Here is a 24677-nt window from a genome sequence, read left to right on the forward strand (position 1 = left end):
TTGATGAGTACAATTTATTTTGTTAGCAAATTTTAATGAATCGGCGGTAGTATTTTATCGGAAAATACAAAAAAAAAAATAGTTTTAAGTTTATGAAGCATTATTCTATATACATATTAGTCAGAGCGCCAGATTCTGTATCGTGCACCCACCCATGCCGGAAGGTACAAAAATGCTGAGGACGGATCCTAGGGTAGTCGACCATGCTGAAAACGAATATCGTAGGGCGCATGTTCGCCGTTGGGGCGTTTCTGAGATATAGGCCAAAAACACCAAATTTAGCCTATAACTAAGTATGACGATTCAGGATTTTTTTGCGACTTATTGGGTTGAGGAATCTGGCGTAATGTTATATCAATCAAAAGAAGAGATCTAGATCTACAAGAATATGATTTTTAAATTGAAAAAAAAAAACATTTTTTTCTCTATTTACTGCAGTTTCAAAATAAGTGCTGTAAAATTCAACAAATATCTCAAAGAAAGGCTAAAAACTCGAAATTTCTTCAAGGTAACAATTTTTTTTTTCATATTCGAAAAGAAAGTGCATTCGATTCCGTACAATTTGAGCCAAAAACATATTAACTATTTATTTTTTTTTTTTTTTTTGTAGTGTCACTGAAATGATCTCTAGCCGTATCGTGAAAAGGGACATATTTGTTTTTTCTTCAAAGGGTAGTAATACTTCAAACTTCATAACTGTTTAAAAATTTTTAATTTTACTTAAAAATAAAAATAGGTTTAAAAAAATGTTGACTAATTTTTTTTTTTTTTTTTTTTTTTTTTTTTAGAATGGAAGAATATGTTTTCTGGTGTACTAAGGCGTCTGCAATTACCTTTTTGGGACCTGATTTGCCAGTAATACGACTGAGCTATTTACTACATAAAAGAATTCTGCTTCACAGATGGATTCAGTCGGCGCATTGGAGTTGTCTTACTCGGCCTGCCCGTAAAATTGGGTAATAGTAACTGATTAGGGACCTGTTGTAATTAAAAGTAAAAGGTATCAAATAAAATTTTCACAAATATTCCTCATTTTATTCTTCCGAGAATTCAGATGGGGCAAGGTCAGACTCCCTGCATACCCTCCTCGTTCCGCGGCGGGAGCATAAACTGCAGCATCCTTTCATTTTTGAGCAGCTACAGTCTTTCCTGCATCCTCCACTTTTGCATCTGCAGTAAGATTCCAGGCTTGATGCTTCTTTACAGTTTGAGACGACCGCATCTACTCCCCCTTCAGCCATCTTCCATCCAAGGAGAAGTGGATCTGGAATGCTTGGCCAAGCTTGTACTGACGACAAGATTATCCATGTAGCGAATATGGCTCTTCGTATGCATGGCTCGAAGGTGTCGTCAGAATGTGGAAGTCTTTTCACATCTTGTTTCTGGCACCGAATGTAAGCCCTTACACTGGCCAGTGAATTGAATCTGGCCTGTTTACCGTATTGTTTACAATGACCAGGAATTTTGACCGGAGTATAATGACCGGCTCGTGTACTGGTATAATGTAAGTCGAGAACTTCAAGAAAAGTTCGCTAAGTCCTTCAGCTTGAAGCTTTTCAAAAAAATGAACACAGGCTACTGCCACGTCTGTGTCGTTGGCATGCACAACGATGCTACGATGCTACAAGCGTAACAGCTAGCGTACTTGGCATGTGTCATAAGGCATTGGTCAGCCTCTTCGTGGCTGGAGGACAAGCATTCTTCGTAGTAATAGTGTTCTGGTAAAGTTGGACACATCAGCCACGCTTGACCAGAGACACCTTGAATCTCTCCTTGAACCACCTGAGAGAAAAAGGTTGAGTGCGTTCGGAAGCTGATCACTCATCTGCTCCCAGGTTTCATACAAAATTTCGAGGAGCCGGCTTTTAGACGCTGAGCTTGCAAGTACGGCATCCCATTCTTCAATTGTGCTAAGACCGGAAATCTGGAGGTTTTTCCCTTTCCCTCGTCGGAGTCTGCATCCTCATTTCATAGAGATCAACTCTCCGTGAGCTTCCCAAACAGCCCGTTGTACCGATGTGCGACAATGTGGACTTCAGGAATACCCACTGGAAGATAATTCAGCAATGATACAAGCAATCTTTCCGCGAAGGATTTGACTGTTTCAAACCTGGCAGGCCGATATGACCTTATCTTGGACATTAGGTCAATGATGTGTACTGTAGCTGATGTTGTTTCTTTGGATTTCAAAGTGGCCGGCCAAGCTGAAAGTCCTCCTTTTATTCTTAGCCAGTTCAACAGCACAGCTTCGTTCCCCGCCCTCATTTTTCAGCCAGAGGATGTCTTGGTTGATTGTTGCAGAAGATGTTCAAAAATGGATAGAGGGAAAGGAAGAATCTCTTTTGTGAGGATCTATGCAACAGCTTTCTCCTTTTCTTCGCCGTAGATCAACTGAGCAGTAATGATTCTCTTTAAGGCTGTTACTTCAGAGCTCAGGAGATCGGTTTTAGGGACAACATTCACTTCCTGAGTTTTTCTCTCTGAAGGGAAAGTTCGGAGTACAACCTTTTTCACATCGTCTTTCCTGTTGCACAGAAAGTCCTCAACCACCTCTTTTTCCTTTTTGTGGCTACGCAAGTAATATCAGAAACAATCTTCGCATCGACCACAACTTCTGACGTCACAATATTCACTAGGTCGAAGTCCACTCTGCTGAACGGATTGCCACATGTAGTGAAAATGTCTCGAACTCTATCTCGTGAAAGTTGTGATCGTGTCGTCATCGACTGATTGTCTTCGTGATATCGTGTCTCTGTGGATAAGTTGACTGCTTGCAGGAAACCATTGCTGATGGCAGTGGAAATCGGTAGGGTAAGAATCCAAGCTTCAGTCTGTCTCTCATCCATTTGTTTTCCTATTATTCCGGCCGTCGTCTTTGCATCCTTGTTCACTCTACATTCCAGTATCTTGTCGGAACAGGTGGCCGTAAACCTGGTGTGCGTTCTCTTCACTGCGAAGTATCCTTTCATGAGCCTTCTGTGTACATCAGGAAAGGTTTGTGGTAAACTGTGCATGTCATATAGGTACTGTATGAGACATCTTGTATACTGAGGATGGTCAGCCACCACCAAGTATGGCAACATCCGAGTAGTTGCTATCAAATGAGACTCCCAGTCACAGTTTCGTTCAGCATGATTGAATTGCATCGCTGTTTCAAGTATTTCCAAGAACTACCGCCAGAAAGCAAACGTGGGTGACACATTTCGAAGGGTTTTGAAGGCATTCATTATGGGAGCCAATGTGATTAAGGTATCGTTTGCCTTCTGAAGTGCAATTCTCGCGTTAGCACCGTTTGCAAATGAAGTCCTGAATAACTCAATGGCACTACCCAGCTGGTCCAGACGGGATAAGTCTTCTTGTGGTTCGGAGTAATACTCTTCCAAGGACTCCCAGTAGAGGGCTAGCAAGACTTCGTACAGTATGCAGTAGGCATTGATATCTTGGTAGTAGCCGAGCTAGTTGAGCAGGAGGTGGAAGCCTCTCATCCGTAGGATTACGTTTTTGAAGTCATCCGGGTATTTACTTTTCACTCCCTGTGCTAGTTGATAAATGAAGAGATCTTGCGTGACCACCGTATCTTCACATCCGACAGCTTTACTTATCGCCGTGAACGTTCGTGATCGCCGTCGCCGTGAGAGATTTTTTAACTGTTGCATGGTTGTTTGGTGCTTCATGAAGGAAAAGCAAGATATTAGATTAAATATTGACAAATCAATTTCAAATCACAGATGTTCCATTTGACAAGCATTTTCACTAGAACTGGAAGTTCCAATACTAAATCTGATTGATCAATGTAACATGCCTTTTTATCAGTCCTTATAAATCTAAATTAGTCAGTATCGCCTAGTTTATTGCGATATTTAATTTTGTAAATTACTTTCATTAAGTCTCTTACTTCTGCAAAAAAATTTAAACTCATTTTTTCAGCCAACTTTACAACACAAAAAGTGCTTTTAAAAATTCTATTTCTTTAAAAATTGTTTTTTGATCTTCCAAATTTGTGTCATATTCTTCATTATCATCCATCAGCAAATCAGTATTTGCGTCAGAATCACATGTTGAATCAACCTGAAGTAACTGTGTTTTTTTTTTTTTTTTATCTTGGCCTACCTGACTCACTTTTCTTTTTCATCTTCTGCTGATCAATTTCTTCTGCTTAGCTTATCAATCAACTTCCCGCTAGGTAGCAGGTTACTAAACAAAATTCATATTGTCGGGTACACTCGCCAAAAAAGTTGCAGACCCCCCAGATATAATAATTTAAACTTTTATTCTTAGCTCAATGTGTTCGGAATTAAACGGGCTTTCTTTTTTAATATATAAAAAAAAATATTTTATCTTGAAAAAATTTCAAGTTTTTAGCTTTTCTGTTAGAAATTTGTTGACAAAGATCTGACTTTTTTTTAAACTGCAGTAAAAAGTGTACTATTTTTAATTGTTTTTTACAAACAAAAATCATATTCGTGTAGCCCCAAGTCTCTTCTTTCTATTGATGTAAGAGTACGCTGGATTTGACCAATCTTATCTATAAAAAAAAATTTAGAATCATCGAACCCCATTATAGGCCAAATTTGGTGTTTTTGGCCTATATCTCAGAAACGCCCCAACGGCGAACATGCGCCCTACGATATTCGTTTTCAGCATGGTCGACTACCGTGGGATCCACCCTTAACATTTTTGTACCTTCCGGCATGGGTACTAATCGAAATAAGCGAGATACAGAATCTGGCGCTCTGACTATATATTACAGTGCTTACTTTTCATTATTTACTATGAGCACACTTTCTTTTGAATAATAACAGTTTCAGTTTTTTCTAGCGAATAGAATAAAATTTGTTCTGAGTGTTTGTTTTAATTTTCCTTACAAGGTTTTCGTAAATTACATTAATACAGGTTGAGGGATTGTCCCCTCCTCAACGCCTCGCTCTTTACGCTAAAGTTTTTTATTGTTTTAAAAATTAGAGTTATGAAAAAGAGTCAAACTTTAGCGTAAAGAGCGGGGCGTCGAGGGGGGACAAACCCTTTCATATACGGAACAATTTCTGTTTGTTTTAAGTTTTAATGTCGCTCCTTACTTGCAGTTAAAAAAACTTGTTTTTTTATTTAGTCTCAACGAAGATCAAGGATTGATGAAGAAATTAGGTCTACGTTGCATGGGCAACGTGAGGTGTTGCGGCAACCTTTGTTCGGCTTCGCCGAGTAAAGTGTTGCGAGAGCAACACTTTGGTTTTGTTTCCTCGCTTCGATTAAGCACTGAAGTTGTCAATCTGTAAGTATCTTAAAATAAATACTAGGTACACCAACTCGCAAAAGTTGCGAGTTAAATTTTCCTTTAATTTTCTTTACAAGGTTTTCGTAAGTTACATTAACGCAGGTTGATATAATGAATAATGAGAAATTATTCCCTTTCGTATAGGGAATAATTTCTGTTCGTTTTAAGTTTTAATGTCGCTCCTTACTTGCAGTTAAAAAACTCGTTTTTTTTTATTTAATCTCAACAGAAATCTAGACTTATGGAAAATTTAATGATTCTGTAAGAGAGATTATTCCGATCAAAGCAGGTCTTGTAACTTGTTTCCTGCCAATGAGTATTTTTCAAATAAAAGTGAAATGCAATGAAGTTCATAACTCAAATTGGCTGGTTTATCCCGAAATTAAAAAATCCGTTTTTGTGGGCTTTGTTTGACCTTCGGTCCATTAGAAAATAAAACTCAGTTTGAGAACGAAGGATTCAATGACTGGAAAAATGCAGAACAGCGAGTATCTCAACATGAAAACTCTCCACGCTATAAATCTGGTATTCTTAGTTGGAAACTAAGACCTAACATAGATGGCTGACTTGATCATTTGCTGCATGTCCAGATTGATGAAGATATTACGTATTGGCGAAACGTTCAGAAAAGAGTTGTTGCCGTGGTGAAACGACTATGTTCAAGAGGCCTCGCTTTCAGGGCGAAAAAAAATGAAAAGTTCGGTGATCCACACAACGGAACACGATTTTGGAACTGTTAGCTGAATTTTACCCTTTTTTAGACAGTCATATTAAACGATTTTGAAAGCAAGGATCTGGAAGAACCAGTTACTTGTCTAAAACCATTTGCAATGAGTTCATTTGGTACTTGTGTATTATTCAGAACACAATCAATAAGTGAGGTTAGGGTCTTTCGTAAAACAAACTACGGTGCGGTACATTTTAATGAAATATTTTATATATAGAGATGGTTAGGTTAGGTTCTGGAAAAATATAACTGCCTCTTTTTCAGTCTTTGGCAAATCCCAAATCTTCATTTTAAAATCCATGCTCAGACACTATCTTCTATCACGATACGCAGCAAACTAAATTGAGTTTTGTCTTTGTGGCTATGAAACCGGATTTTCTCAGCAAAATTCTTGAGTGTGTTCTGAATTGAATTGAATCAACTGAATAATGAACAAGTACCGAATATTTCATTGAAATGTACCTGCATCGTAGTTTGTTTTTTTTTTCATTGAAGAACCTAACTTCACTTATTGAACGTGTTCTAAATAATACACAAGATCCGTTAATTCTTTTGATGAGCCATAAAGTCTTAAAGCAAATTAAAGACGAGATACAAAAAGCGAAATATTTTTCTTTAATCATCGATTCTACACCAAACATAGCACATGCGGACCAACTTACTCTCGTTATTAGATACGTTTTGGAAACAGTTGGACCGTGTGAAAGATTTGTAAAGTTTTTGCCCTCAGTAGGACATAAAGCTGAAGAAATGTTTTCCTGCTTTATTTTCGAACTTAACACACTGGACATAAATATTGAAGATTGTCATGGACAATCATGTGATCATGCTGCGAATATGGCTGGTATATGCAATGGCTTACAGGCTAAAATTCATAGACATACAATTTTTTGCTTTTTTCGTTCCTTGTTTGGCCCACTCACTGAATTTAGTTGCAATTGTGGCTGGTGAACCTTCCACAGAAGCTTGTCGCTTCATTATGTTGCTTCTAGAAATCTATGTTTTTTTATAAGTTCGACAAAACGACAGCAAAAATTAATGTCTGAGATTATGAAAGGGAAAACATTAAAAGAATAAATTTAAATCGTTAATCAGAGAAGACGCTTATCTTAAGAGATTCTTAAGATGTCTTAAGAGATGTCTGAGATGTCTTAAGAGTTTAAGAGATTCTTGGTTTGAAGTGTTTAAGACTTTAGGATGAATCAAAGATGATTTTTGCAAAAAGCCAGTAACGCGAAACGAAGCGACTGGAATACTTTTGACCCTTGAGACAACGGCTATGGTTGTGGAATGAATTGGAATGTGGATACATTGCATTCCACATGGAATATGGAATGTATTTTTGGAGAGGATTAACAAAGTGATTAAAGGAATTCAAGCTTCTACAATAGACTTACTAACGATTGCTAATATTTACGAATCTCTTTGCAAGTTTTTCGTATCTCAGCGAGAAAATTTTCGGTATTCTGAACAAAAAGCAATGGAATTAAGTGTATTGAAAGAGTATTCATAAGATATGGGTAAAAGACAGCCAAAAAGAAAAAAAAACAATATGATGAAACCCCCGATGAAGAAATAAGAGTGACTGCGAGTGATAATTTTAGAGTGAACACATTTCTCATCCTCATTGACAGACTCTTATCGGAACTGGAAAAATGGTGAGTGACTAGACAATAGCTTTAATGAAAAATTTTCGTTTCTAGCCAAAATGAGTGAATTATCGTCAGTCCTTAAGGAATTAAATAAAAAAAAACAAGTTGTTTTAACTACAAGTAAGGAGCGACATTAAAACTTAAAACGAACAGAAATTACTCTGTATATGAAAGGGATTGTCCCCTCCGCAACGCCTCGCTCTTTACGCTAAATTTTGACTCTGTCACGACTCTACTTTTTAAAACAATAAAAAATTAAGCTCAAAGAACGAGGCGTTGCGCGAGGTGCTGCTCATAGACATAAAGCAGGAAACAGACATAAAAAAGGATATTTACATATTAAGAGGCCAAATTAAGGCCGATTAAGGCCAAATTGAGGCAGATTGACTGGGAGTTAAACACTCCAGGGTACAATCAACGAGCAATGGGAGAAATTTTGGGCTATAGTCATGGAAACTCGGCAATGGAACACAATGGAAAATTTTGACCTCGTACCTAAGACGTTACCATATATGAGACGGCAAAAAAACTTAAGGAAACGCCATTGGAGAGAAAAGGTAAGCCAGGTCATTACGACAAATATTTCAAAGCCTAAAATGAATTAAATAGCCTTACAAAACCAATGTAACGTAATTTCGAGACAAGACTCTTCGACCATAAAAAGTTGAACCCAACAATTCTGGAATTATGTATCTAGCGGAGACCATAACTGGAGATACATAAAGCGCTCGATATCAGGTGACAGAAACGAAGTCATTGGCACCCGATGTATAGCCCATCTCCAAAAGAGCAATTTGCAACAGTCGTCATTAAAGAACAGGATGATGTTCACGCTCCCAACCGAAAGCACAACATCCAGAACAAGTGGGTTTTATTACAGTTACTACATATATCGAGTGGAGGGGAAGGGCTGTAACCTCCGGAGGCATAGTTATTTAAAAGTTTAACCTTCATACCCTAAGCCATTTTTGAGACCAGGATCACAAACGCCTTCTTTTCCCATTAGCCAATCTTATTAGAACACTAGACAATGGGCTATATTCTACAGCAGCCTTCAGGCATTGGAGTAAAGATTAGCAGCCGACAGATCGCTGATCTGGACTTCGCAGATGACGTTGTTCTTCTTGAGAAGCGAAACTACGACTGCAGCTGCTACTCGACGCCATAGACGAAAAGGCCGAAAAATTGGGACTTGCAGTAAATGTCAGCAAGACAAAGAGTATGGCCACATCTGACTCCCCGCTGATACTAAAATGCAAAGATAAAACAATTGAGCAAGTCAAGGAATTTAAGTATCTCGGGAGTTGGATTGAATACGACGGTGAAATAGCCAACAAAATCAAGAGGAAAATTGGACAAGCGGTACCGGCTTTTAGCAAGTTGAAACCAGTCTGGCGCAGTATTAAACACTCTATGCGCTCGAAACTCCGCCTCCTGAATAACAATATGATGTCCATCCTCATCTATGCTACTGAATGCTGGAAACTATACACCCAACTGGAGAAATGTGTCCTAGCCTTCGAAAACATGTGTCTTAGAAGAGTCTTGAACATATCGTGGCAGGAAAAGGTCACCAGCATAGAAGTTTGCCGACGAACCGGTCAGCCATTAGTTACTGACCTTCTGAAACGTATGAGATGGACATACCTTGGCCACGTCCTCTGTATGCCAGAGGATCGACTCCTGAAGACAGTATATGAGTGGCTCCCCGAGGGGAGGTGTAAGGACACCTCCCCTCTGTCCCTGTGTCCCGTAAGGACACACCTTACGACGAAAGTATGACCAAGACCTGAAAATGCGGAGATGTCTCTTCAACCACAGTGGGAGGACGTCACGGTTGCAGCTCAGCTCCAAAATCAGCTCAGCTCAGATTTCGTAGACGCCCTATGCGCCATCCCTGGCTCTGAAGGATCTAAGGTAATTATACTCTTTTATAGATATATATATATATATATATATATATATATATATATATATATATATATTAGTGTACTCTATATAAATATTTTAAGTTAACAGGGGCTCTGCACAGTCCGGTAACTTAGTTATATTAATGTTTAAACTATATTTGATGTTTGATAGATTTACCTGAATTGATGCACAGAGAGTGTTCGGCCCATCTAGCACCAATGTCCTTCCCCATATAGATCCCGGACCGAAAAGGGCAACATCTTGGATTTCATTTTCGTACACTTCCTCAGATGGTAAGAACACTGGACCTAATGTCTGAGAAAAATCGACAATCCTAAAGAAAAAAAAATGGGAAAAATTGTACACTATAAGATTTTATTCAACCGAAGTCATTATTTGATAGTAAATAAAATATAAGCCAAATAAGAGAAGGTAGCCCCAAAGAGCCAGGGCAAACCAGAGCTAAAACATAAAAGTGTGTTTAAATTACTAGCCCTGGCTTGTCTGTCAAACGCATATGAGCTATAAGGATCCGTTTTTTGGAGTGGGTGAAATACAATAGTAGGAAAAAAAGGATCGAGCGGGTATATTCAATGCTTTACTTTTTTTTATTACAATAATTCAAAGTTTTCTATAAATCACCTGTTTTCGGTAATTTACCAATTTATTATTCTCCTACCCAAAAAATTCCTGACTCTACGAATCCAGCTGCTTACCTCGTTTCCTACCTTAATCGCTGCAGTGTTCTTCTCATGCATACAACAGATCACTTTAATGTATTTATCTGGTACATCATTCAAAGATAGGACCCTCGCTAAATCTATTCTATCCGCTTAACCAGACACTTATTCATAATCTATCAAACTGAAGACTAAAGGGGTATGATGACTCGAGCACTTTTCAGTTATTAATTTAAGAGTGAAAATTTGGTTGATGAATCCTCTCCCCTTCCTAAAACTAGACAGTTCTTCTGTTAATACTTTATCTATAGGATCTCTAAGTCTAACAAGTATCATGATACTACGCAGAAACCAAGCTGATACCTCTATGATTACCATCCCCCCAAAGACATTCAATAAAAATTTTGAAGTGGAGATTGTTTGAAAATGGTTGAAAGGTCAAAAACTATACCTCTGGGGATGACCTGCATCAAAAACCCCTGGGCTAAGGGGTCTAAGTTATGCAAGTTGCCCATTGTTGGCGTTTAGGTTTTGTTATTTGGAAAGGGGGGTATGTTTGATCCTGGTTCTTGAAAAAGGGTAAGAAATTTCTTATGAAATGTTGAGGGGAGATGTTGAATGAAACCAAAACACACTGTGAACATTTAGGTCGTCAAAATCATCCAAAAATATCTAAGGTAAGGCTCTAACCTATACTCTAAGTGATTCCTAAGTTAATACTGATACGCCCTTTTGACACCCTGCATGCACAAAGTGTACTTTAATTTAGTTGAAATTTCCCCTCAATATTCTTTGGAATATTCACCGCAATAAGCTTAACTACTTAACTACCTAATACTACTTGATAGTAGTACTAGTAGTAACAGTAGTGCCAGTAGCAGCGGCAGCCGTAGGAGAAAACACATACTACCTTTTGATCAGTTGAAAACCCCCTCATCTTGCCATGAGACATTCAACTTAATACCCTAAACCGTTACCGAGATATTACTGATAAGCTCTTTTACAGCCTGCAAGCTCATAGTATGTCTAGATTTAGTTCAACATTCTTTGCAATTTCACCTTGATAGCCTTAGTAGAAGCAGTTTTAGTAGTAGCATTAGTAATAGTAGTAACAATAGAAGTAACACACAAATAGTGTCTTTCGGTTAGTTCCATATCCCCCTTAACATACCAAGTAAGTTTCGACTTACTAATAGAAGCCGTTCTTGAGATATTACTGATACGCATTTATGATAACATGCATGCACTGTGTGTTTTAGTTCAATTCAACTCCCTACCTGAATCCTTTGAAATTTACACCTTAAGACACTTAGTATTAGTGGCAGTTGCAGTCAGTAGAAGTAGTAGCAGTAACATGCACATATTGCCTTTCCGTAAATAGAACATCACCCCCATCAGGGAATCAAGGAATGATTATTCTCTAAAAGTTCCGACTCAATGCCCTAAGCGTTCGTAAGATACGCCCTTTTGAAAAACTACATATACATAATTTGTTTTGATTTGGTTCAACACTCCCCTCCAATTCCCTGAAATCTTTACTCTTTTATCCTTAGTTACTTTGGACACCAAGGATCGAAAATATCCACTTCCCTAACAACAAATACTATAAGGAAACAATGAGCGAATTGCATAATTTATGGCTCTTGCCCAAGGATTGTGGGGGGTGTCTTGTCATCCTCATGAGTATAGTAACTGGACCTAGCCACTATACTGAACAAAATGGCTATTTCTAAATTTGTATTGGATGCCTGAAGGAAAATCAGGGGCGTGGGAGGTCTGCTTGCTCTTCAATCAGTTCGGCTTTTAAAAAGGGCAAAGAACTTTTCATTTCCAATCGAACGAGCTCATTTTGCTCGTTACTTCGGCAGTGCTATTGCGCTGCCTGAGATTGTAGATATTACATAAAATGAAAAAGGCGCTAAAATCTGCAAACAGGTTCATACTTCCACCAGGCAGTGGAATAGTGTGGATGGCGGTGGAAGGTGGTAACAGAGAAGCAGGGCCTAAATAACATGTATTGTCTGCTTCAAATACCTATGCTGGTGCCGTGACAAATTTTAGCCAAACATGCATTTATTAGGCTCCGTGTTCCAATCAGTCTTTGACCTAAGACTTTTTACGAGCTTGTAGAAGATGAGCAGCACTTGAATCAGCAGATTTAAAAGTGTGATTTATTTGTGCTCAGTAGGATGTCAGCTCACCTGAGGTACTTTTTCCCTTTGTGAAAGTACAGTACGATAACGTTGAAGATAGATAGCGGGTAGTCGGTCTCGACAGTAGCGGTTTTAGGCCTGATAATCTAGGGGGAGGGGGGTTTACATAAAAAAAAGGAATTTAATGTCAGAGATGTAAGAAAAACTGGGGAATGACCGCTGCCTCAAATCTACCCGGGCCTAGAGCTGCCACTGGGTCTCGATTTCAATTCTTTCTGATTCCAAAGATTTTAGGGAATCGAAAAGACTAAAATATGCAATACTAGAACTAATCACCAAAATCCTTACTGTAAGAAAAGACAACATTAAGTTAAAGACATTAAGTTTAAGACAACGATAATACTAAGCATAACAGGGTCAGATAAGAACCGAAAACCTAACCATAGTTTTAAGTTATGACATCAATCGTGGATACCGACATTGTGGATGTCGGAATGTCGGAAGATAGAAAGACACTTTCATTTTACACAACATCTCATCACAGACTCTAATGAAAGGCTAAGTAAACACAGTTTTTGGTACGAAACCCAATTCGATTTTTTTTTTTCAGCCATATGTGGGAAGGAGTAAAAATCAAGCAGAGATGGGAAGGCGGTCCAAATACAAAGCTTCTTTCACAAATCTCCCTTTGTGACTCCTAAACAAAGCAACAATATGGTCTATGTTAGAAGTAGAAGATAACGGTCCAATATATGAAAAGCTCTCACTTTTAGGCCAACCAGAATCAAAGAGTTTGTGGTAAAAAATTGTAAGTAAGGAGCTCCCCGGATCAATAGTAAAAGGAATTCTAAAAAATGGGATTTTGATACCAATAGATATATCAAAAGAATTGGAGTTTATGCTGATTTCAAATATGTAAGTTTCATTAAGTTTAATCTTAACATCAAAAGTTACGAGCCTGTTAAAATTATCCAGATTTTTGAACTAATGGAGAAACATCCTCTAAAAGTCATAGAATCTTGATGAAAATCACATCATCAGATTCAGCGTATCAGAGAACCCTGATGTATAGGTTTCAAGCGCTTACCTGAAAATATCTGGAATTTTGTATTTTTTGCCAGAAGATCGATTACCGATGCGTGTTTATTTTATTTTTTCCCAGGGGCTCGGATCAGATCTGGAGACATTGGAGGGGGCGCAGGGGAGAAACGGAAATCTTGGAAACCAGAAACCTTGTAAAACAATTTGAGCGGAGAGATCGGGATGAAACTTGATGGGAAGAATAAGAACAAGTTCTAGATACGTTATTGGCATAACCGGACCAGATCCGATCTCTTTGGGGGAGTTGGGGGGGGGATTTCTAGTGCTTTGGTGAGTTCGAGAATAAGCACAAGCTCTAGATGCGTGATTGACAAAACCGGACAGGATCCACTCTCTTTCGGGGAGTTGGGGGGATCCCTTTGCATTGGCGAGTTCGGTGCTTCTGGACGTGCTAGGACGATGAAAATTGGTAGGCGTGTCTGGGTCCTGCACAAGTTGACTTCATAATAGTCGTTTTCCCCGATTCGACCATCTTGGGGACTGAAGGCTCTTGGCTCTTCCGACCTCGTCACAAGTGCCATATGAGATCTTATTTTTAAGCTCTTTACGAATATAATAATCGCTTCTATCGCAAATTCAAATTTAAGCCCTTTTTGAGCTCTTGAAACCTAACCTGAATTTGCTGACATTTTGAATATCAGTAAATTTAAAATTCCGCTTTGGATTGGAACCTCGTGGGATATTTATCCCCACCTTCTTCCGTCGGCTTTTGTATTTTCGATATTTTATCGAAAACGCATACTTTAATTGAACATTCGGCGTCAAGGAAGAAGAAAACGCCATAATATTGTAAAATTTATTTTTCCAATTTAATCGTGGAAAATCAGTGCTTATGGATTATAAAACATTAAAAAATGGATGTATAATGAAACAGTAAGTTTGGGACCAATGTTTTAAGCCTTTTTCATACCCAAAAACTAGAAATATTTTGGTCATTTTCAGAAGCTCAAAAAGTGCTTAAATTTGAATTTACGATAGAAGCGATTATTATATTCGTATAGAACATGAAAAAAGGCATCGAGTGGTATTTTCACTTTATTCATGAGTCAATAATATGAACAACGAAAAATTTACCGGTATTTTTCATTAGGATTAGCCTAATTTCACTTCTTGAGTGTTTGGAGTACAATACACAAGTACCATACATTGCCTATCTTACAATGTCTGATTTTAAGATAAATTCTTATAATCTTTACCTTCAGACTAATGTTTAGTCACATCTACACAATTATATTTTCTTTTTTGTAGCTGTCTAACACAGTAGAGCCTAGAGAGAAGAGAATATACAAGATCGACTTCTTTTTCCAAACATGATACATATTTCATACGCGCGTAAAGTCTCGGAGCCGTGTCATCACAGTCTAGTTCAGTTGCTGATAATAAGCTCATCGTAAGGCGTACATCAGAATCGCGCGTGCGCAAAGGCGGGGTATGAATCGTGTGTGGTTTTAGATCTGTGTCACATATGTTTAATGGAGAGTATAGCCTTTTGTCGCTACTGTATATTCTCTCTACTGTGCAGTCTAAAGTTAAAAGTATAACTGAACAAAACCAAGATACTATCTGTAAACTGTAATGTAATATCTATATCATGACAAGAGAAGAATTGAGAAATGAAAATGCTAGTATGTTGCGTGTTACATCCTGTTGCCCAAATGCTAGTCAACAAAACCGAAGAAAGTTCCTTTTTACGGGGAAACAGATTATAAAGACCAAGTTGATTTCTTGAATGTTAAATTATAAAAAGTTAATAATTATAACAAAAGTATTACATAAGTACCACTTTTAGCAATAAGTATTGAAAAAGCACTATTTCACAGACAGTATTCAAAAAGTACTAAATTGAACAAAAGAATTAAAATCGTAGTCTACTTCGGTACTATCCGTAGCAACTCTGCTAACTCCTTGTTCAAGAAAGGATATTCTGGGCACTCAAGATACTGCAGAAATAACTGTGGTATTAAAATTTTTCGTTTTTCAAGAATGTATATACAAAAATATGAAATAGCCCATTTCTAGTTACCATAGCAGAAAAAAAAAATTCCTGGATTTGTTTTAATCTGGTAGCAAAATTACAATTTTGTTATCCCAGCTGATCGGATCTGACGTTACTGAGTGAGCAGGAAAACTTACTTTTTCCCAAGATTCCTTGGATTACAAGATTCTTGTTTGCTATAGTCTGTAGGCAACTCATACACAGCAAGATCATAAAATGACTGAGTCTCAATCGTATCTGATACTATAGCCACCGTGATGCGGACTGCTCCTTTTTCCCCTGTGGAAGATGGTCCAGATTCGCCATGGTTAGGTGCTTTGAAAGTGATATTTCCTTTCAACCCTTTACTGGAAAAACTGGCGTAAAGGTCTTCCAAGAGATCTTCTAAAATAAATAAAAAATATTATAAGATTCAATACCTTCTAAAGCGGCAGGATTTTAGGGGGATTTAGTATACCCACTTGGGTTTTCAATACACAATACCACTGTAAAACTTGGAAAATACTGGCACAAAAACACAATTCTATGGTTTTTAGATAATTATCCCCTTCCTCCCAGTAAAATCTCTTGATCTTTCCTTAAGCATCATAACTGGCTTTGTGGAGTGGTATTAGCCTATATATCTGTTCAATGACAAGAGGTCCCTTGATTGGGGTCTATCGGGTCCTTCTCGTATTATCTACTTTCAGGAGATCCCATAAATGCTTCCCCCATAGCTGCGACGGGGTTGAAAACAATGTATTCTTTTCATAAGCTTTTCATAAATTTATATGCATGTTTACAATATTTCCAATTAACTTAATTTTTTGGTCTATACAGTGATAGGTGAACTCGTCACAACCCTCTACGAAGGCTACTTTTTTTTCTTTTTTTTAATATGTGCTCGTTTTAGGTTTATTTTATGTGTTAATTTTACGTACCGAAAATTTTTTGGCTTTATTTCTGCTTATTTGTGGTTTAATATAGCTCTATATGTACATAAATATATATATATATATATATATATATATATATATATATATATATATATATATATATATATATATATATATATATATATATATATATATATATATATATATATATATATATTTATATATATATATATATATAAATTTGTTTTGTGGAAAAGGTTTTTAAATTACTTACTGGTCGTTTTTCATTCATATAGTCTATTTCATTGGAAAAGAAAAGAATACTTTAAATCTTGTTTTTTTTTCTATAGCAGTCCATAGTCTAGTTAAGTGATTCTCAAACTTATTTAGACACTGTACCCCTTTTACCCACAAACAATTTTAGGTACACCTACTAGCTGAAATATATATAAAATTGCCCGTCCCAAAGTTAAAGGGTTGTTTAATTTTTCTTGTTGGCTGGCTACGTACCCCCTAAAAATTTGTGCGTACCCCCAAGGGGAACACGTACCATTGATTGAGAACCACTGGTCTAGTATATAATCAATACGTTGGAGAAAAGTTTTCAACAATTTTTAATGGCATACGTCCTTTTGCAAATTTAGACGAACATAGTATTTTCTAATTTAGCTCTAAACCTCAAGTTTTTCTGAAAAATAAAAGTTAATAAAATTTCCAAAACATTGGTTCTATGCTGTTTTGACAACCGGAATGCACTAACACTTTTTTATTTAGTTCAATAGTAAGAACAGAAGCAGTAACAGTAAACGTTTTAAGGAAAACTCAAAACGTTTCAACTTAATGCCCTCAGTCCTTCACGAAACATTGCTCGGAGGTCTTATTGACAACCAATATAAATATAGCGCTTTCCAATTTAATTTTAAAAGCAAGATGAGCTTTCCGTGAAAATTTCTACTTTATAGCCTATACTAGGGTACAGGGAACACCCTTATAGACTTGCAGAAGTAACTACGGGACCAATAGGAGCAGTATTAATGACAGTAGTAGATGTATTTGTATCAACTCGTAGTAAACAGTAATGGTATTCACATTTTGACAAGTAAAACATCCCCTCCTCATACCCTGACAGTTTCAAAATAATAATTCAAGCTGTTTCTGGGACATTTCTGATATGTCTTGTTGATAACCTCCAGGCATATAATGTGTTTTGATTTAGCCCAACATCTCCCTCAGCAGTCCTTGAAAGTACTAGCCAACATTAGCACTACTAGGCTTAGTGATATTCGTATTAACAGCAGTAGTAGAACTGCAACTAGTAGTAGTGGTATGCACATAATGCATTTTTACTACTTCAACACACCCCTCAGCATACTATAGTTTCAACATACTATTCTAAGTAGTTCTAGATAAACTGCTCTTACCACCATTTGATAACCTGCAGACGCAGATCATGTTTCAATTTAATTTGACATACCCCCCCTCCAAAATTTTCTAAAATGTCTCCTTAATACCCTTAGCCTTAATAGTACTATTAGTGGTAGGAGTAGAATTACCAGGGGCATAATACACAAAGTACCTTTTTGATTGCTCAACAGCGCCCTTAACATTCACTGAAGTTCCAAAATTTGGAAAAATCCTTATACCCCCTCCCCAAACTCAAAGCCGAGGCTGTGCCCATGCCTTGGTCTAAGCAGTAGCAGTAGTAGAAACAGCAATAATGGTCATAGTAGTAGCAGTAGTAGTAAAGCAGTATGCACAGAGTGCCTTTTAATTATTTGAACGTCCCTTTCAACACGCCCTGAAAGTTTCAATTTAATAATTTTTTAATTAATTTAATAATTCCTGAGAAATTGCTCATGCATCCTTTCGGTAGCGTGAGTGCACACAGTGTGTTTTAATTTACTTCAAAACCCCCTATTTTTTCTGAAAGTTTTACATTAATATCCTTAGCGTTAGTAGAAGTAGCAGTCACAGCAGTTGTAATGATAGCAATAGTGGTAACATACAAATAGTACCTTTTGGTTAGTTACAACATACCTCTTAACATGCCCAAGGACAAGTGATCATTCCCCTAATGACTCCTTAAAGTTGCAATTTAATGCAAAAGTCATTCTTGAGTTCAGCACTCCCCTCAAAATTTTCTGAAAGTTTCACTTGAATGCACTTGGTTTTTTGAACAGCAAAGTAGTAGTAACGTTAGCAGCAGTAGCAGCAATAGGATCCAAACATTGCCTTTAGGCTAGTTTGACAACCCCTACAACAAACCACAAATCCTATAAATTTCACCTTCATACCCTTTGCTATAGAGGTAATAGTTGTCACAGTAGTAGAAGGAGTAGTGATAAACATGGTAGACACAGTAGATCAAACATGGCCTCTGTCCTAATAAACATTAGGGTCACAGTGATAATAGTTATTGGACTAGCAGTAACATTAATAGTAATAGTACTAGCAGCAGCAGTAGTATTAAAATATTACCTTTTAGTCAGTTGAACAGCCCCCTCATGAAGCCCTGGAAGTTTCAAATTAAAATAATTAGTCGTTGCTATGATACCGTCAATACGCCTTTTTGATAACATGCATCTTCATAGTGTTTTTGATTTAGTTCATCCCCCCCTCAACACTTCCCGTAATCTTCATCTTCATGCTCTTAGCCTTAGTAGCAGTTGCAATAGAAGTAGTAATTCAAGTAGTAGCAGTGGCAGTAATATTAGTAGAAGCGTCTGCATATTGCCTTTTGATCGATTGATATCCCCTTTTAAGCATTCCCTGAAAGTCCCATCTCAATACCCTAAACCATTCCTGAGATACGTCCTTCTGACAATCTACATGTACGTAGTGTGGTTTGATCTAGTTCAAACTTCCCCTCAATATTCTCTCAAATTCCGTTGACATCCCCTGATGATGCCTTGGAAGTATCACCTTGAGAGGGCAAGCTGTTTCAAAAATATTACTGCCCCGCCCTCAGTATCATGAAACATACTGAAACATATTGATCCTCATGAAACATACTGATACGTATGTTTATCTTTAGTTTAACTTTTCCCTTCAATATTCTCGGCCTTGGTACTTTTCGCTCCAGAAGCATTAGTTCTTTTCGTAGTAGTGGTAGTAGTAGTAGCGTGCAAAAATTGCCTTTTCGGTCAATTGATCATCCCCCTCATCATGCTCTGAAAGTTCCAAATTAATACTCTCAATAATTTCTGAGTTACACCCTTTTGACAACCCGTACAAGCGTCCTAGTAGAAAAAAAAATTACAGGGGGGGGGGGTAGACACTAGAAAAGCAGTGGTAAGTGGGGGCAAGGGAATATATTTTAGGGTAAATTTTCTTATGAATAATTTTATTTTTTAATACATTATAAAAGTCAGATGAAAAGAGTAGTTCCTATTCAATATACTTCCAGATTCACTGCCTCTGGCCCCAAATGGTTGGGTATAGCCCTAGCGCTGGATATAGGCCTAGGCTGGAAAAGACTCAGATTTAAGTCAATGAAGATACCAAACAAAAAGGTATTTCCAACCGAAATACCAAAATATGGTACTTTTCAGAAAACATAGGGAGGGGGAATTGGCCTCCTCTATAGACGTACGGAGGGGGTGGGTAGAATCTCAACTTTACGGTAGATATGGCTGAAAAGACAGTTGAAAAAAGCTAGATGGCTAAAAAAGCAGTTGATAAAAGGAAAGTATAAAAGGAGATACTATCTCTAGAGGATAGAGATAGATCGGGGATATCCCCCGATCTCTATCGGGGATATCCCCGATAGAGATCTATCGGGGATAGAGACGTATCCCCGCTCTTGACGCTAAAGCTTGACTCTTTCTCTCAATTCTTCTTTTTAAAACAGTAAAAAACTTTAGCGTAAAGAGCGGGGCGTTGATGAGGAAGCAGCCTCTTTCATATACGAAGTAATTTCTGTGCGTTTTAAGTTTTAATGTCGCTCCTTACTTTCAGTTAAAAAAAACTTGTTTTTTTTTATTTAATTTCTGAACGTTTTTGAATCAATGTATGTTTTGATTTTGGCTCTCCGCAGAGGAATAATCAAAACGAAATTTGCATATTTTTTTTTTGGCTCAATGGCTTTCTCATAATTTTGATCGAATGATTTTGAGAAAAAAAGAGCGAGGGACGAAGCCTAGTTGCCCCCCGATTTTTTGGTTAATTAAAAAGGCAACTAGAACTTTTAATTTTTTACGAATCTTTTTATTGGTAAAAGATTTACGTAACTTATAAATTAGCTTACGTAAAGAACTTTTGTATTCTCATGTTTTTATTACATATATGAGGGGATTCACATCATCGTCAGTACCTCGCTCTTTACACTAAAGCTTAAATTTTATCCCAATGCATTAAGAATGACCCCCTGAATCACAAAAGCCGTAGAATAAGTAGTTGAAATTACTGAAAATACTTTAGCGTAAAGAGCGAGGTATTAGAAGGAGGTGAGCCCCTCATGTGGGTAATAATTTCTGTTTGTTTTAAGTTTTATTGCTGTTCCTTACTTCCAGCTGAAAAAGCTTTTTCACTTTTATTTTTTAATTGTTTTTTTTTAAATAATGCTAGTAAATCCTGCTCTCCTTTCATGGAAATTTTCTTCTCCCATTACAAATTCTCGAAGGAAAGTTCCCCCAGCATATCCCCCTCTTCTCAACCCCTCCCCCAAACCAAACAAATCCTCCTGAAAACGCCTGTATACTTCCCAATAACCATTACTACATGTAAGCACAGGTCAAAGTTTGTAACTTGTTGCCCCTCCCACGGGGACTGTGGGGGAGTAAGTCGTCCCCAAAGACATAGTTATAAGGTTTTTCGACTACGCTTAATAAAATGGCTATCTCAGAATTTTGATCCGTTGACTTTGGGAAAATAATTAGCGTGGGAGGGGGCCTAGGTGCCCTCTAATTTTTTTGGTCACTTAAAAAGGGCACTAGAACTTTTCATTTCCGTTAGAATGAGCCCTCCTGCAACATTCTAGGACAACTGGGTGGATATGATCACCCCTGGGGAAAAAAAAACAAAAACAAAAAAACAAATTAACACGCATCCGTGATCTGCCTTCTGGCAAAAAATGCAAAATTCCACATTTTTGTAGATAGGAGCTCGAAACTTCTACAGTAGGGTTCTCTGATACGCTGAATCTGATGGTGTGATTTTCGTTAAGATTCTATGACTTTTAGGGGGCGTTTCCCCCTATTTTCTAAAATAACGCAAATTTTCTCAGGCTCGTAACTTTTGATGGGTAAGACTAAACTTGATGAAACTTATATATTTAAAACCAGCATTAAAATGCGATTCTTTTGATGTAGCTATTGGTATCAAAATTCCATTTTTTAGAGTTTTGGTTACTATTGAGCCGGGTCGCTCCTTACTACAGTTCGTTACCACGAACTGTTTGACTTTACGGGCTTTCTGATTCAGGGGTCATTCTTAAAGAGTTGGGACAAAATTTAAGCTTTAGTGTAAAGAGTGAGGTATTAACGAGGGGACAAACCCCCTCATATACATAATACAAATATAAGAATATAAAAGTTCGTTACGTAAGTTAATTCTTAAGTTATGTAGGCTATAATTTTTACTAATAAAAACGTTCGCTAAAAATTAAAAGTTCTAGCCAAAAAATTGGAGGGCAACTATACCTCCTCCCCCACCCCTTTTTTATCAAAATCGTCTTAAAAAAGCCATTTAGCCAAAAAAAGAATTAATATGCAAATTTCATTTTAATAATTAATGTGCGGAGAGCCAAAATCAAACATGCATTAATTCAAAAACGTTCAGAAATTAAATTTAAAAAAACTAGTTTTTTTTTACTGAAAGGAAGGAGCGACATTAAAACTTAAAACGAACAGAAATTACCCCGTGTATGAAAGGGGCTGTTTGACTCTTTCTCTCGATTCTACTTTATTAAACAGTAAAAAAAACTTTAGCGGAAAGAGCGGGGCGTTGAAAAGGGAACAGCCCCTTTCATACACGGAGTAATTTCTGTTCGTTTTAAGTTTTAATGTCATTCCTTACTTTCTGTAAAAAACCAGTTTTTTTTCAATTTAATAATGACAAGGAACCAATATTTGATCGTCAGAATCTTGCTATATGCAGCAATAAGCACTTCAGAGCACTTGGAACAAAATTAAACATTTACCTAAAAGTCAAACAAGGAGCAACTATCCATAATGTCTTGGAAAGATTTAGCTCTAATCCCAGAAGATTAATGCTGAGGATTATTGATGATTAGGCTACGTTTTAATATAGATTTCACAGGTACCATAGAACTGGCAGGCAATGTAAGGTTTCGATTCATCCCAGAATGGGCTGCCCCCCTCCCCCTAGACAAGAAACTACGTACGCCCATGATCCCCCTCCCCCTGTGCCTATTTTACAGTATTACAGTTAAATAATAAAGATTAATCTATTCCCTTTAGCAACTACCATTAAAGCCCTATGGAATAGCCTCTGATAAATAAAAATCACTTTCACTTCTAAGAACCCGTTATATCCTAATTAAGCTTTCTCGCTCTTACCATTCTTGCAATAAACAGCTCCAATGTACAATATTAAAACAAAATAATTCCACATTTTATCTAAAAATCATAACGAAACTTCCGTAGTATTTATCCTTCTAAAGTCAAGACAAAACTGTCGACATACTTTCTTCAGTTGGCTTAATGAGATACCTTAAGGCAATTAATTTGGATAGATAGGTTTCTGATTTCGCATTAATATTAAAAATTTGTCAACTTGTATTGGAGTCATGGTTACAGATTTGGATAATCCTTAGAATATTATATGATGAAGCTGATTATGAAAATGATATTATATTTGCCGATGATAATGGATATTTCTACGCATCAGACGGCGGGTGCCGTGAAGATGTTAAAAGTAGAATATCCAACGCTCAGGGTGTTTAATCTGGTTTTTATCTCTCTTAAGAAATGACGGTAGACACGGTTTTGGGGAAATTAAAAAGGTCAAATTGAAATATTTGAGTGCAAAAGGTACTTCAGCTAGCCGGTATAATCTCTGTTAGATCTTTCTGCGCCGGTCCCCGCCAGTCGTCTTTCAAATATTTCCATCCATTTAAGAAGAAGGAGATCAAAGTCAAATTAACAAGTGAAAATGTCGAAATTCAAATTTAAAGAAAAGAAGTCAGAAGCGGTTTGGCACAACCATTCTTTGGTTGCGCCAAATTCATAGTAATTAATTTGGTTTATTAACTTTATAATTATTTATGAAATTCTGTGTAGTTATTGATGGGTTTCTGACTTCTGTAGCCACTTTTATCATTGAGCATTTTTGCAAGCTACTGATGTTACTTTGATACAATAAAAAATTTAAATTTGCAATTTTTTGTCGTTGGGATAAACTACCAAGAAAGATTTTTTTTCTGATTCACATGAACAAAAATACCCCTTTCTCAGAACTCTTGTCTCATTCACATTTGTTCATTTTCATTAATATATTCAAACTTAATGTACTCAAAGCAAAACATCACATCGTTGAAAACGCAGCTATCCACTTTCTAGGGAATATAGGCTACTCAGGAAACTGTTCTTTTTATATAAAAATCAATTTGAAAAAAACTTTCCGATAAAGATGTTTTACAAAGAGAAGTAAATTAATCTTGAAATCAGCAGAAACAAAAATCCATAGTAATTGAAACTCTAAACGATCGCAAATTATTGTTAAAGAATAAATGAAACCGAAAACGAACAGAAACTAAGTAAACAATCGCAGAAAACAAACATACAAGAGGCACAACATAAATGAATAAATAGAACTTAAAACGACTAAAAGTTAAGTTGAATATGCAGATCAAGCTTGAAACGAAAAAAATCTTTTACTATTAAAGAATAAATAAAATCCATAACGAACAGAAATTAATGAAACAATAATAGCAAACAAACATAAAACAGGTAGTAATATAAATGAATAAATAAACCTTAAAACGAGTAAAACTTAAATTGAGTTTGCAGATCAAGCAGGAAATGAACAAACCTCACTACAAGTAAGATTTTGGGGTTTGCCTCCCTTCTCTAATGGTTAAAGTATAAAGCCTATTGCGTCATTGCCGTTTTTCTGAAGCGCAAGTGCAGATGTGTCTTGAACAGTCTTGGAAAGAACTAAAAAATTAAACTGAATATTTGATATAGAATAATATTAGATGCTGGAAGTTCACCAGCTCAAGATTTTATTTTGCTGCAATTTTTATTTCATTTTCAATGTTGTAATAAGTGCAACAGAAAATATTTGTATTATAATCGTGATAATGAACTGTCGTAAGGACATAAGGAGCGACCCGGCTCAATAGTAACC

General features: G+C 36.8%; 1 protein-coding gene across 1 annotated transcript in view; it reads right to left on the reverse strand.

Moving 5' to 3' along the window:
- The window catches only part of LOC136034475 (uncharacterized), a 99444-nt gene extending 76429 nt beyond the window's left edge, over positions 1-23015 (reverse strand). The window contains exons 1-3 of the mRNA XM_065715686.1: positions 22886-23015; positions 15630-15876; positions 9740-9896 (exon numbers count right to left, since the gene is read on the reverse strand). Of these exons, the coding sequence (XP_065571758.1) occupies positions 9740-9896; positions 15630-15876; positions 22886-22940 (459 nt within the window). The 5' untranslated portion in view covers positions 22941-23015. The remainder of the gene's footprint in view (positions 1-9739; positions 9897-15629; positions 15877-22885) is intronic.
- Between the last annotated feature and the right edge of the window lie 1662 nt (positions 23016-24677).

Source organism: Artemia franciscana, chromosome 13 (assembly GCF_032884065.1).
Source record: "Artemia franciscana chromosome 13, ASM3288406v1, whole genome shotgun sequence".
Lineage (NCBI taxonomy): Eukaryota > Metazoa > Arthropoda > Branchiopoda > Anostraca > Artemiidae > Artemia > Artemia franciscana.